At 35.2% G+C, this 13,124-nt stretch overlaps 1 protein-coding gene across 3 annotated transcripts in view; it reads right to left on the bottom strand.

The window, feature by feature from the left end:
* The window catches only part of HOMER1 (homer scaffold protein 1), a 119,644-nt gene that overhangs the window by 55,996 nt on the left and 50,524 nt on the right, over positions 1–13,124 (bottom strand). For 2 of the 3 annotated variants that reach the window (XM_057740400.1, XM_057740399.1), the window contains 2 exons: positions 12,520–12,651; positions 8,838–8,930 (listed from right to left, as the gene is read on the bottom strand). In XM_057740400.1, the coding sequence (XP_057596383.1) occupies positions 8,838–8,930; positions 12,520–12,651 (225 nt within the window). The remainder of the gene's footprint in view (positions 1–8,837; positions 8,931–12,519; positions 12,652–13,124) is intronic. The other variant, XM_057740401.1, reaches the window with a different exon arrangement.

The following is a 13,124-nucleotide window of genomic DNA, read 5'->3' as shown; positions in this document are numbered from 1 at the left end:
GAAAGAATGAAATTTTCAACAAGTCTTAATTTTTTTTTTTTATCTTCCACAGCTTTCAATTCCAAGAGTCATTTAGAAAAGTAACAGGAAATATTTCTATAACACATTATATATAATGATGTCAGTGTATTTTCTTGCCTGCTACTCATAATGAAATTATTTCTCTTTGTAATATTTCCTGTCATTTCTGTCAAGGTAAATTTAATTTATCCCACTGGAAAATAGATGGAATTTAAAACAAAGGCCACTCTGATATTTAACTCTTATGACTGCCATCATCAGATTATCTAAATTTGATATTAGAAGTCAGAATGAGGGGTCATTTGATAAACCTATTAACTACAGGAGGTCCTAGCATCAGATTAAAGAGCAGCTTGGTGGACCCCTTGCAATCTCTGACCAATAAAACTTCACAACTGAAATATTAGGCTATGTTAGGTAAGAAAATGAAAACATCAGTGTCCAATGGGGGGGTGGTTGGGGATGGAAATAATTTGTCACTTTGAAAGAACATAAGATTTCCGCAAATAAAAACAAAAAGAATATGTGTAATATAGGAAAATACTTATAACTAGAAAAAAAGAGGGTGATATAAGGAGATATCTAGAAGATAATTTATATACTTTACATAAAAATTATTGCATATGACGAAGCACTAGCAAGAAACATGGAAAATATTGATATTAATGTGGTGAGACCAACTTTCTTTTCTGGGGCTTCTGGTTTTATACTGCTGTATGTGTTTTATTTTACATTTAAATATTTTAACTAGTAACAGTATAATGCTATAAATTGTACAAGCTATTAATGATCAAAAGATGACTTTCTTGATTCCACAACCTCACTTAACTATTTTTCAATTATTAAAGGAACCTCTAGTTTGACCTTTAATTTCATTCTTTTTAAATCTTCCGAATCTACTGTTTCTATTAACTGATAGTCAATGTGTGAAAAGTTTGTAGAATAATGTGAAAACATGAAATTGCATATTAAAACAAAGTCAAATCCCACTGAGGGAATAGTATCCACATGACTATTTCTAGACCAATTATGGACCATATCAATTAGCCTGAAAAAGTTTAAGTTGCCAAGTAAGAGACTATGAGGTACTGATATTTGGTTTCAATAAGTCAGGAAAATTTTTCTCCAAGAATGGTCAAACTAAAATAATCAAGGTTGACTGTCCCATCTAAACAGTAAGTTGGCCAAGACCTAATTCAGTGGAAATGAAAACAAACTACCCTGTTAACCTGAAAGGGCGTAACAGTATTAGCAGCTAAGGATTTGCTAGAATTGGTTAATAAGAGTATAAGGGCGAAAAACAGATTAGGATTAAAAGGAAGTCAGAGGAAGAGTAGTTTGATTTCTGGTTTTTACTACCTTCTGGGGTAAAATAAGAAACATTACGAGGCATGGGTGTTGGGGAGGCTAGAACTGTTGATGCTACTGAAGTAGAGTCTTCTCAGAGACAAGCTAAGAAGGAGAGAAAGAAGAAAGGGATAGAGGCTGCAACAATGCCAACATCTCAACACAGCAAGCTTTTCTTCCAAAAGCTCGAATATTAGCTATATTTAACAAAAGGCATATTTAAGTTACTCTAGATGCTATATCGAAAATGAAAGCTCAGAGCATGTTTTATTTTGAAAGATGTTTAAAAAAATTAACATTCACTCACAAAAACAAGAAATAGTTTCAATAGTACATAAGGGAAATGAAACTCCTTTGCCTTCCAACTACTCCAACCACACAGGTAGCCAAAACTATTGTGTGAAACCTTCTAGAAATTTTCCATATGCTAAAAATAGCACTGTGAAACTTGTTTTATTTAACCTATTTCAAATATCTAGTTGTTTTTTAGTTTAAATTTTGTGTAATTTCCTAAATATTCAACTTTAATTATTCCTTAAAAACCCTAAATTTCATAAAACCTACATTTTATATCTTTAAATCAAACATTAAAATAAAAAGCATGTAGGTATATGTTAGACGGCAAACTTTTGAAAAAGTAGGATAATTTCTCTTTAGAAGAGATTCCAAAGCTGATATAGCTAGCCACTTCTATAGTAAATGTTTAAGGAAAAAAATATCAAATAATATATTCTTTGATCACAGTTGATAAAAAAATAAAAAGTGTAAAATATAAATAAAAACTGAGATTTAATCAACTTCTATCACCCCTCCATCCTTATTTCGAGAAAACTCACATCTCACTGTTTCTGGGACATTTCCCTCACACCCCACACCAAAACAATCTGAAAAAGAAAAATAACAATCAAATTGGAAAAAAAAGTTTGCATATTAAAATGTGAGAGAGTATCGAGGAAGCCAAAACTAACAGATGTGACCACATTATAAAAAAGGAACCTGAACAACGATGTAAGATTCAGAAAGTGCTTCTTAAAAGTTTTCTCTACTCATTTATGAAGTGGCAAGAAAGCCTTTCCTCGCAAAAAGCAAAAAGCCCCAGAAATATCTTGAATCACATGGAAAAGAAATGATGTTGGCCCCGGCCAGGCCTTCAGGGTGGTGTCACCAGCCTGCTCTCAGGTGTGTGTGCTGTAGTAGGAGGGTGGGGTGTCAAGGGTTAGCTCTACTTAAAGAAAGAAAGAAAAAAAAAAAACAACCTCAGGAAATTGCAGACAATCAATTACTGGTATGATTTACGTACGAAATATTAATAATCAAAGAAAAGGCTTCAGCTTTAAATCAAAATATTGGTGAAAAAATGAAAATATTATTGAATTTTAATTTATAAATGTGAATGAATCTTTTTTTAAAAAAGTCTTCACATTAACTAACTTTTTAGATTAACTCGCCAACTGCTGGTTTTGATTCCTACAAAGAGGGCTTATGCCGTACAACCTCCTGTCCTCCCAACCTGTCCCACTCCCCTTTCCACTTGCTCGTCAACCTCATCAAGACGTATATGCTCTTTGCCCTCTGCTATTATGCTAGTTGTCAGGCGCAACCTGGCTTTATTTCTCTCTGTACCCTGCCTACAACAGAAAGTCAGTCACCTTAATTATATTCTCACTAACATCATCCCAACTTTCGGGTCCCCTTACTTTCCACAACACTCATCTTGCCAATTTCTAATTTTGTATCATCATTCCCTATTCTTATGTGCCCAAGCTACCAAATGCTACAGGAGAAAATACGTTAAATATGCTGGTTAGTGTCATGAAAATAATTTTGAGCTCTGACTTCAATTATGCTCTTAAAGTGCTGAGTATTCTTTAATTTTACTTATTTCCACTTGACTGTTCTTTTTCTTTACCTAACAGCAGTCCCAAACTTCTGTTCAAGCTCCTTCTTCAGTTGTCCTTCCCCTCAGAGAACGATCTAACTCTTCCTTCACAGAAAAAATGTAACTAATCTGGCATAGACTTCCTCGATCTCCCGCCTACCTGCATCTAAATCAGTTATCCTTCCCTCCTGCCTCAAATGAAGGAGCTACTTTGTTTCCATCCTCCCCTCTCACATTACCCTCCTCTGCACAATGCTCCATCCCTCCCTTCTAGTCCCTTTTTCCTTCCCTAACTCCTTCCTTCCATTTAAGAACACATTCAAGTTACTCTCACACATACGTTCTAGAAAAAAAATTCTCAGCTCCACATCCTCATGAGATTATCATGCTAAACCTGCTTCTCCTCTTACAGGAGAACCAAATATGTGCTACCTTACCCTTATTACTAGGCATTTTGGCTTCAAGAATAGCCCAAAGTCACTAACTCTATCTTCTTTCCTTCTAGAAAGTGCTTCACACTGCCCTTTCTTCACCAGCAGACCCCCTATAATTACAAGTGGACTCCAATTTGTTAGGCTGAAAGTCCTCTTTAGTCCCAACCTAGTGGAACTCTGCCCCATGCACAGCCAAAGCACTGTCTCCAACTTAAAATGCTCTTCTCTTGACTTCTGTACTAACATTCTCTGCTGGTTCATTTCCTACTTCTGTGTCCTTCCCTATATCTCCCTCAAATTCTTTAAGTGACAATTTTTGACCTTGTCTTTCCTGTCTTTCTATCCTATTTTTTTCTGGATGATATCACTCTCACCTACAGCTTTAACTATTACTCATTCGCTGATGACTTGAGACTTAGTTCCAATTCCAAATTTCTAACTATCCACTATTCACCTGTATGTCCAACAGGATTCAAATTTATTATCTGAAGTGGATATCTTTCTTTGAAGTTCATGCTACAAACCAAGAATAGAAGTTTCAGAAACATCTAACTTAACACTTTACCATTCTCCCTTGCCTTCACCATTCCCTCAATTCTTGCATTTCCCCCAAGTTCAGTCAATTTCACCATTATGTCTATTCCCCCCCCCTCTATTCTCACTGCCAATACCTAGTAAGGAAACCCAATAGAGAAACAGATAATACTCCATTAAGACAAGTAACAGGATTAAAGACACATATCTCCACTGTCCTTACTTTGGAGAGCAAATAATAATATCCCCAGAACTCTAGTAAACCTTTCCTGAGGTTGTAAAAGTTGTTCTCATGGTATTTGGTTCAGTAAAACCACACTTGTCATATGATACTAAGAAGGCATCATATTAATGTACAGGCATTCACTAATTCTCATGATATATTTGTGGGCTGATATATAAACAACAGTTTAGGATAGTAACAGCTGGCTAATACAGACCACTTTTCAAAAAAATCCATTTATAGCAAGAAAATCTAAAATATTCAAGATTTATTGCACTTGAAATGTCCTTAGAAATGCTATAGTTCAAACCTCTGATCTTATAGATTCAAGAACCACTGCCCAAAGAGATCAACTGACTTTCACAGAATCAAATAGCTAGCCACAGAGACCCTAATAATCACTTACAATAAACCAGTGCCATTTGGGTAAATACAATTTATCGTTAAAATGAACATTTAAAAATTTATGGTATTTATAACAAAGCTAAAGAAATTTTGTTTTTCTTTGAATATACACATACACATATAATCCACCTTTTCCATAAACTGAATTCTAAAAAATCCTGAGGGAAAGTTTATACTTATTAAATATAAATCAAGATAGCTACTACAACAGGCTTAATGCTATACAACCTGATAAATGGAAAAAAAAAAGCCCATGACTTTTGTTTGGCTACAAACAAGTGATGGAGTAAATAGATTTTACTCAATTTAAAAGTCTTAGTCAACTGACAGCGAAAAAATTATTTTTTTTCTAAACTCTAACGAAGAAAAATGTGGATTATTTGATCATACAGTCCCTTTTTCTTCAACGCATATTCTGAGGAAAATGCCTAACAAGCTGACTGAAATACAGTATTTTTTAAACTGTGAACTATGTAAGAAATTTTACGTTTAAAGTCAATCATCACTCGATTTTATATCAAATGGACTGTTTAAAATATTCCCATGGAAACATGAAAACATAAGATCTACAACAGAGGAAAAGTTCTAAATTAATATCTATTATTTAAAGAGAGATGTGAAAGAAACTGACAACTAATATGTGATTCAACGTATTCTTAGAGATATTACCTTGATGAAGACAACATGAAGATTATCTGATACAACCACACACTTATTTGTATCAAGGGCACAACCTTAGCTCAAGAGTCTAAGAGGGAATTGGCCAGCTTTGCTATAAATGCCAGACTCCTTTCATTACAAGCCTTTAGGGAGATGGAATGGTTTGTCTACAGCACTATTCCTCAAAGTGTGATTCCCCAGATCAACAGCCATCAGCATCTCTTGGAAACCTGTCAGAAATGCAAATTCTCAGGCCCCATCTCAGCCCTCTGAATTAAAAATGCTAAGGTTAGGACTCAGCAATTTGTGTTTTAACATGTCTTCCACAGGCTTCTGATGTAGGCTTTATTCAGTTAAGGCATCTGTATTTTTCTAAATAACTATGTCAAGGCTTTACATCATCATCTGCACCATTACAGCCACATTACCAACTCAGCTGTTAACATTTATTAAGCCTTTACTATATGCTAAGCACTCTGTAATCATTTTAATTCTCACAATAACTTTGTAAGAAAATACTGTCCTTATTCCCATTTTATGGATTAAAGAAAATACTAACGTGCCTAAGTTCAGAAAACTAATAAGGGTTAGAGCCCAGATCAAAGCCAAGCTCTAGAGTCTACATTATTGCATGACACTGTCAATATGACATTGCCATTACCATACTTATTCCACCCGACAATCCTATAAAGTCAGTAACGGAATACTCATGTTGCAGATGTTTACACAGACTTGGGTTAAGCAATTTTTCCAAGATCACATAGTGGCAGAAAAGGAATTTATGCCTAAATTTGTTTGACTTGAAAATACATATGCCTAACTGGTCTGCTATACTGCCACGAATGAAAACAAAAGCTATGACCAAGTGTCTACTATTATCAATTATCCCATTTAATCACTCTATCCCCTTTGCTGAATTCCTGAGTAATATTCTATTCTTCAGGCAGAGCATTAATTCAGTAGATTGGCTTAAATCAGTGAGAATCAAGCTCTGCTTTCTAGCTGAATAGAATCAGGGTGGCCAGAGGTCACACAATTCAAATTAAAAAGAAATATTAATGACCTCCTTAAGGGACTGTCATAAAAAAAGGAGGAAAGAGAAACAAAAATACTTTTCTCCCCCTATCTCTCTGGCTTCTGTAAATTAATCAGACTTCAAATATTTTAAAAAGATAAATTAAGGTCAGCCTATTTTGGCTCTCAAATACTAATGAACTTAAGACATTTCTTTACTCCTTATATTTCACAGCACTTTCTAAATATAAACATCTTTGATATATTCCTTTGATGAAAGTAAAGGCTTAAAGACATTCCTTCCATCAAAGAGAAGCAGGTACCTTAGCAGCAACTTGTAACACTTCATGACTGACTAAACAAGAACAAGTTATGATTAGAGAAACAAGAACTAAGTACAATGGCAAAGTGTAAACCATTACAATTTTACTGGTGTCTTTTGAGGATTCTCTTAGTGAATGTATTATAGCATCCTCCTGTGGCACTAGAATTATTCACGTGAGGAACTGGAGCTCCTGATGCATACTGGTACTAAATTTTAAATAGGCTTTTATGCTTAAAAGCATCACTACACTATCATAGCACTTAGGGAAGACAGATTCAAGGGAAGTTTCAAAATGATCATTCATGTTATTCCAGGTCAGTGTAAGTACAGAGGAGGTATAATGGAGCTCTTGCTTCAATCCAGAGTACACCTTTAGTCTATGAAGAAATGTCTTCAAGCATACATAACAGAGCTCTCCTTTCCTCTGAAAACTCTCAAAACTCTTTCTACCAGTAGGGTTTACCAGAGTTGGGTGCCAGGGGTGGGGAGGAAGGTGAAGAGCAAAATATTTTCTAAAATGTTCCAATCATCTAGCTAGTCACAAAATTCCAAGGCAATTACTATTTACCTCCATAAGAAAGTTTTACGTAAATCAGCTACTACTGACATATTCCACAGAAACATCTGTAACATCCGACCCTTCCTTTTACAAAATCTCCTAAGTACACTTCAAAAACAATGACTCTAGAGAAGAACCCAGCACAAAGCTGAACCTTACTCTTAAGATTAAGATGACAATGGAAATTAATTTTACAAAAGTCTATTATTAAAAAGCTGAAGGGGACTCGAGGGGGGGGCGTCAAGGAAGGGAGGGAATACAGGGATATGTTTATAAAAACAGTTGATTGAACCTGGTGTACCCCCAAAAAATAAAAAAAATAAAAAAAAAAAAAAGAAAGAAAATAAAGGGGAAAAAAGTGAAAAAAAAAAAAAGCTGAAAATTACTGGCATTCAATGAGATGTTATTACACTAAAACCTTTGTAAAAGTACTGAAGTGTAACTATTTAATGAATTTTATTTGAAGATGTAATTAATTTCCAACTGAAGAAAGACTACAATGGGTAAGTAATAGGTATTAACTCATTTGTTAAAGCAAGAAGGATACTTTTTTAAAATCTACAACCTTTGGGTCTAAGTGCTGAGATGTAAATGTCCCAAATGTCAGGTTTAAATACACTTTAAAATCAGGTAGAACAAACTATATGGTTTATATATTTTTATTTTCTGTATATTGTGATGTTTTGACGTCTTAAAAAACCTTTCTAGCGCTAATTCTTAGAAAGAGCAAGGGGCTAAGATGGGAGCTAAGATGGGAGCGTGCCTTTGATATGCAAATTAACCACCTCAGGGCCATTCCTCCTCTATCTGGCCCTTCCGTCCCAGGAGACAACTAGGAACCAAACCTATAGTTTAGAGCCTACTGAAATCATTCAGACTGGCCAATCCTAAACTATTCACTTTGCCTGCCATTCCCAACAGAAACCCCAATACAGGCTTTAGCCTTCATGTTCCCCTGTACTCCTGCTTTCTGCCCTCTGACCACCCTGAGGCATCCCTGGTGCCCCCCAAGAGGTGTGCTGTGCCTCCTGTTTCTAGGACCTGTGAGTACAACAAACTTGTTTTCCCAAGCTTCTCCTACATCTCCTCTTGCATGGTTGCACCCGACTGACCATCACAGAACACAGAATACAGACAATATGGCAATCTATGCTCTTTATGTACAATTGTTTTTAAGTTGTATGCATGTTAAAAAAAACTGAGTTTTAACTACTAAACAGATTTTTCCCCCTGAGATTCTTGTAAACATTGGTATATAGGGAAAAAAATTCTTTCTCCACTAGTACAGATTAACTGAAGGGTGCATTTCTATGTTCACTTTGGAAATCACCTTAATTTTGCCATTATCTTCCTAAGTTTATCTCTGGCATAAAGGATACCATTTAAAATGAATAAGACTTATAATTTATAAGTAAGAGTAGAAATGAGAGACCCACCTGTGAAGGTGTACTGGTAAGTTCCATCTTTTCTTGTGATTTCTCCTTGGCTAGTCGAGCAGCTTCTTTAAATTCCTGAAACTTTTCTGCAAACTGAATGCAGAAAGACTATATACATTAACTAAATAACAATAGGTCTTAATGCCTACTTTTATCTTAGTTTTCTTCTGTTTTTCTGAATAACTGACTCTTACGCAAGCAACTTAGCCCTCAAATCAATTAGAGGCATAATATGAAAATGATGGGAAAATAAACCTAATAGTAAACATTTGAGCCCTATAAAGTATTCTGACAAATCTCATTCAAAAACATCACGATACAGCTAAGTTAGAATTTGCTGTCAGCTAGGTTGGCTATGTCCCTCCTTGGCTGTTCAGATATACTTTACTAAGACCAAAGTGGGGGTACAGGTTGGGAGTGGAAGCAGTAATGATGGGCATACTATGTTTGTTTATCATGGAGAAAACGAAATCGCCTACATGTCCACTTCTAAACATCTCTGTATCTGGAGCATGCTTTTAACTTTTACTAGAATATAAACTCTTGTATTATGTAAGGCATTTTATTTTCAGCAATACAAACAGCAACATTCACTATTGTCACTAACTGACATTACTAAAACTTCATTTCCAAAGATTCCTAAACAGCTAGGGCATAGCAGCAGAAGGGAAAAAAGCAGGACCTCACAAAGGTGTTTAAGATTGGAGAAGTTTAAAAAAAATTACTTTATATGAAATGCTAACTCTTCGGAACCCATGGTAATCTAATAAATAAATGTCATGGCCACAAACAGTATTGATTTATGCATTGGAGGTGGAAACTAGTCTGCCACTGTTCTCAGAGAGAATAAGTTAAGGCTATAAAATAACCAAATTTAAAAAATCTAAAATCTTTGGTGCAACTTAAAACATCTGCTAGAGCTGGCAATAAAAATATGAAACTATAGGTCCCTCCTTGAACCCCATAAGCCAACCGTGACTTCACTGCCACCTTGGGAAGGAAAGCTTTGGAAAAGGCTCATGATACTCTGACCTGCCACAGGGAGACAGAGGAGGGTCAACATTAGAGTCGTCACTATTACAAGTTTCATTCTCACCTTAAACCTTGTCACCCCCACCTGTAACTTGCAGATCAGGAAACTGAATCTGTATTATTATACTTATCTAATTAAAGAGACTATCTCATTACTGTAAAAAGAAAAAAAATCTGAATATAGAGCTAAAACGATCTCACCCATTGCTGGAAATGAAACAAATGCAAAACCATAATTAATTTCTCTTTATGCAATTTTAAGTAGTACACGAAGTTTTTCTTACACTACGTTGGCACTCCAAAGTAGTTAATGTTTACAACTCTTCTCAACTTCATAAAGACCCATACTGTTGCTAATTTTTGTAGGCTTAGGTTCCCATGAGAACAAAATAAGACTTGGTAAGCACTCACACAATCCAAGCATAGTTGGAATTTTCCTCGTACATCAACCTTAGGAGACCACACATTTCTTTCAATGCTGCTGCTCTCCCGTATTGTGAGAGCACCTTGTCTAGGACTGCCTTCAGAGTCTTCTCCAAACGCTCACAATGTTTTTTTCCATGTGGTTTTTAGTGATAAAACCAGCCAGGATACTGACATGCTTGCTTCATTTATGTAAAAGATTATATACTCCTTTGGGTCCCCTACAGTCTACAAAGCACCAACATTAATCTTCACAGTAGCTGGGAAAATAAGTCATGATTTTGTCATCTTTGGACTAAAACATTGTGAAGAGACTGATCATAAGCTCTTGGAGCCACGTGTAGCGAATAAACAAACTAGAGTTGGCTTCAAGAGCTAATGAGCTGCTTCCTAACAGTCAACCCACCCTCACAATACAATACTAGGATTCACTACCAGTCAGTGTGGTCAAAAGCATACACTAACTTTAAAGAGGAAAAATAAAATTCTTTAATTATAAAAGCCAGTCTCAGAAAAAAGGTCAGATAAGAGAAGACAATATGATTGACAGAATTTAATAAACTACTTCTTTTCCACATTAGCTATCTGCCCACGAACTTGAAAGAGGTAGTTTAAAAAAAAAAACAAAACAAACCTAATATGGTCAAAATTACTTAGGCTCAAAAATCATTTCATGCAAGTTTGAGAAATTAATCCATGATTTAGTTCCTTTGTTGTCAAGAAATTCAGCAAGTGTAATATAATTATAGTTTTAATGTTTTTGCTATAGGCTTTAATAGACAATTTCAAAAGAAAAGCTCCAAAAAGGTTCTGAGTAATGGCAAAAATATTAGAATAAATGTGTAATTTCCTAAGAGGACTGTTTACGGAGGGGCAATGCTTAACTGGATGCCTGTGTCCCTGCTATGTTGAAATACTTTGAGTATAAAACTCATACCTTTACCACAGTTCAAGAAATGTACTTAGAGAATATGATGGGTGTAAGGGCAATGAAATCAGGTAACACTTGTTTGTTTTAATCATCTTACAGAGAATGACTTATAATCACCAAGATAAAAGTTAAAACAGTCATAAAATTGAGCTTTCAACTCTCTACCAAAAAGATGACAAAAGCACTTGAAAACAACAGTGTTAAGGAAAGTTTACAACTAAAATGAAAGGAAAGAAAGATTATTTTAACTACTGAACTAATTATAGCTTCAAGTCAGTAAATAGTCACAAAAGTGTAAGATTTTTTAAAAGAACTGATTTTTAAGAATCTGAATGATTTCTATAATGAACAGCTTAGGTTTAACTGAACTATTAACAGTGTGTGTCTAACAAGAGCCTGATTATCCTGCACTTGAGCAATTTCAACTCTCAAGCCATCAGATCCTACATATAGCAAATCATATATAAAATATATTTCAAATGTAGGGTTATTCTTTTAACCGAATGCTTCAAACAGAGAAGATTTAAGCATAAATCTTTGGGTCTGGTGAGCATCAAACGTGAAGGGTAGAAGTGAGTAATCCTCATCTCCTTGATCATCTTGTTATCCTGAAATTGTTTCATTTTCCTTATAAACTCTTTCTTTGTGACATCCGCAAGAACTCATGCTGGTATGAACAATGCATGGCTTTTGCTTATATGCAGGACAACTGTTTTATTTCCAGTATTTAGCCTGGTGATGCTCTGTATTTTATCAGCCATTCTAGCCACAGTAATTTACTTGGTCAGTTCCAAGAACTCCTCATGGTGTCTCTTAGATCTTACTCTGTGTTGCATCAGAGAGCCCAGAGTAATCCCCACCCAGACAAAGCACCACTTTCCTAAACAGTAATTTATACGCGCCTGCTATTATGGCAAAAAGCTGAAATATCACTATCAGCTTGCGTTTTCACAATGCAGAGCGTTTGATGTCTACCTATCTTGCAGAACATCAAGCAAGGGTGCTAACCCCTGAGGAAAGTCCATTCTGAAGTGGTAATTCCCACATTTTATTTCCTATCATACCTAGCTAACCACACAAACCCTTCTCAATCGATGAGGACTGTTTTTAATGTACACGATAACATTCCCAATGGACTCCACTGATCTCTTGCTTCTCGCTCTAAAATCACTACAGTTGTTCTGAGAATATCAAAGAAATTCCTCCTACATTTTATACTCTCCATTTTCTATTACACATTTAAGACGTCTGACTTGAAGATGCAGACTTCCACGCGGATCTTATGATTTAACTTACTTTCGAAAGATGATGCTCAGAGGAGAACCCCAGTCCATAAACAGTGTTTGCCCTGCTATCAGCCCACTGGCCGAACTTCTGAGATGTTTTAGTAAATGTCATGTTTGGGGTGATGGTGCTGTTAATTATTGCCTGAAAAATAAAACAAGTATGAGTAACCAGTCAAAAATTCGCAAATAAGCATTTAAACACAGGACTATTCAGTTACATAAAAACTCAGGACTCCTACGGAGGCACAATGTTAAATACAGAGAGAGAGTTAGAGAAACAGTTTTTAACATTATAAGTGATAGTATGGAAATATGGTAATAATAAAACTATAAATATAATGACACTCTATCATAAATTTCAACACTTTACAAGGAAAATAAGTTTTCCTGTGACGCAAAACATTTTAAAGAGTTTTTAACATGGTCAGTGTCTTCTCTTTGAACATTCAGGATCAATATTTATGAATTCTGGATGATATTCACTAGAAGGAAGTAGGTTTTAATAGTTGTTTATTTAAAAATAAGGCCTTCCTCTCCAAAGAATCTTTCAAAAATGAAAACAATAGAACAACTTTTCTATTTGAACACTATTTCCTAACATCCATCATCAAGAAT

Source organism: Hippopotamus amphibius, chromosome 1 (assembly GCF_030028045.1).
Source record: "Hippopotamus amphibius kiboko isolate mHipAmp2 chromosome 1, mHipAmp2.hap2, whole genome shotgun sequence".
NCBI classification, from domain to species: Eukaryota; Metazoa; Chordata; class Mammalia; order Artiodactyla; family Hippopotamidae; genus Hippopotamus; species Hippopotamus amphibius.
The sequence above is the reverse complement of the archived record's forward strand: the minus strand, read 5'-3'. Positions and strand labels throughout refer to the sequence as shown.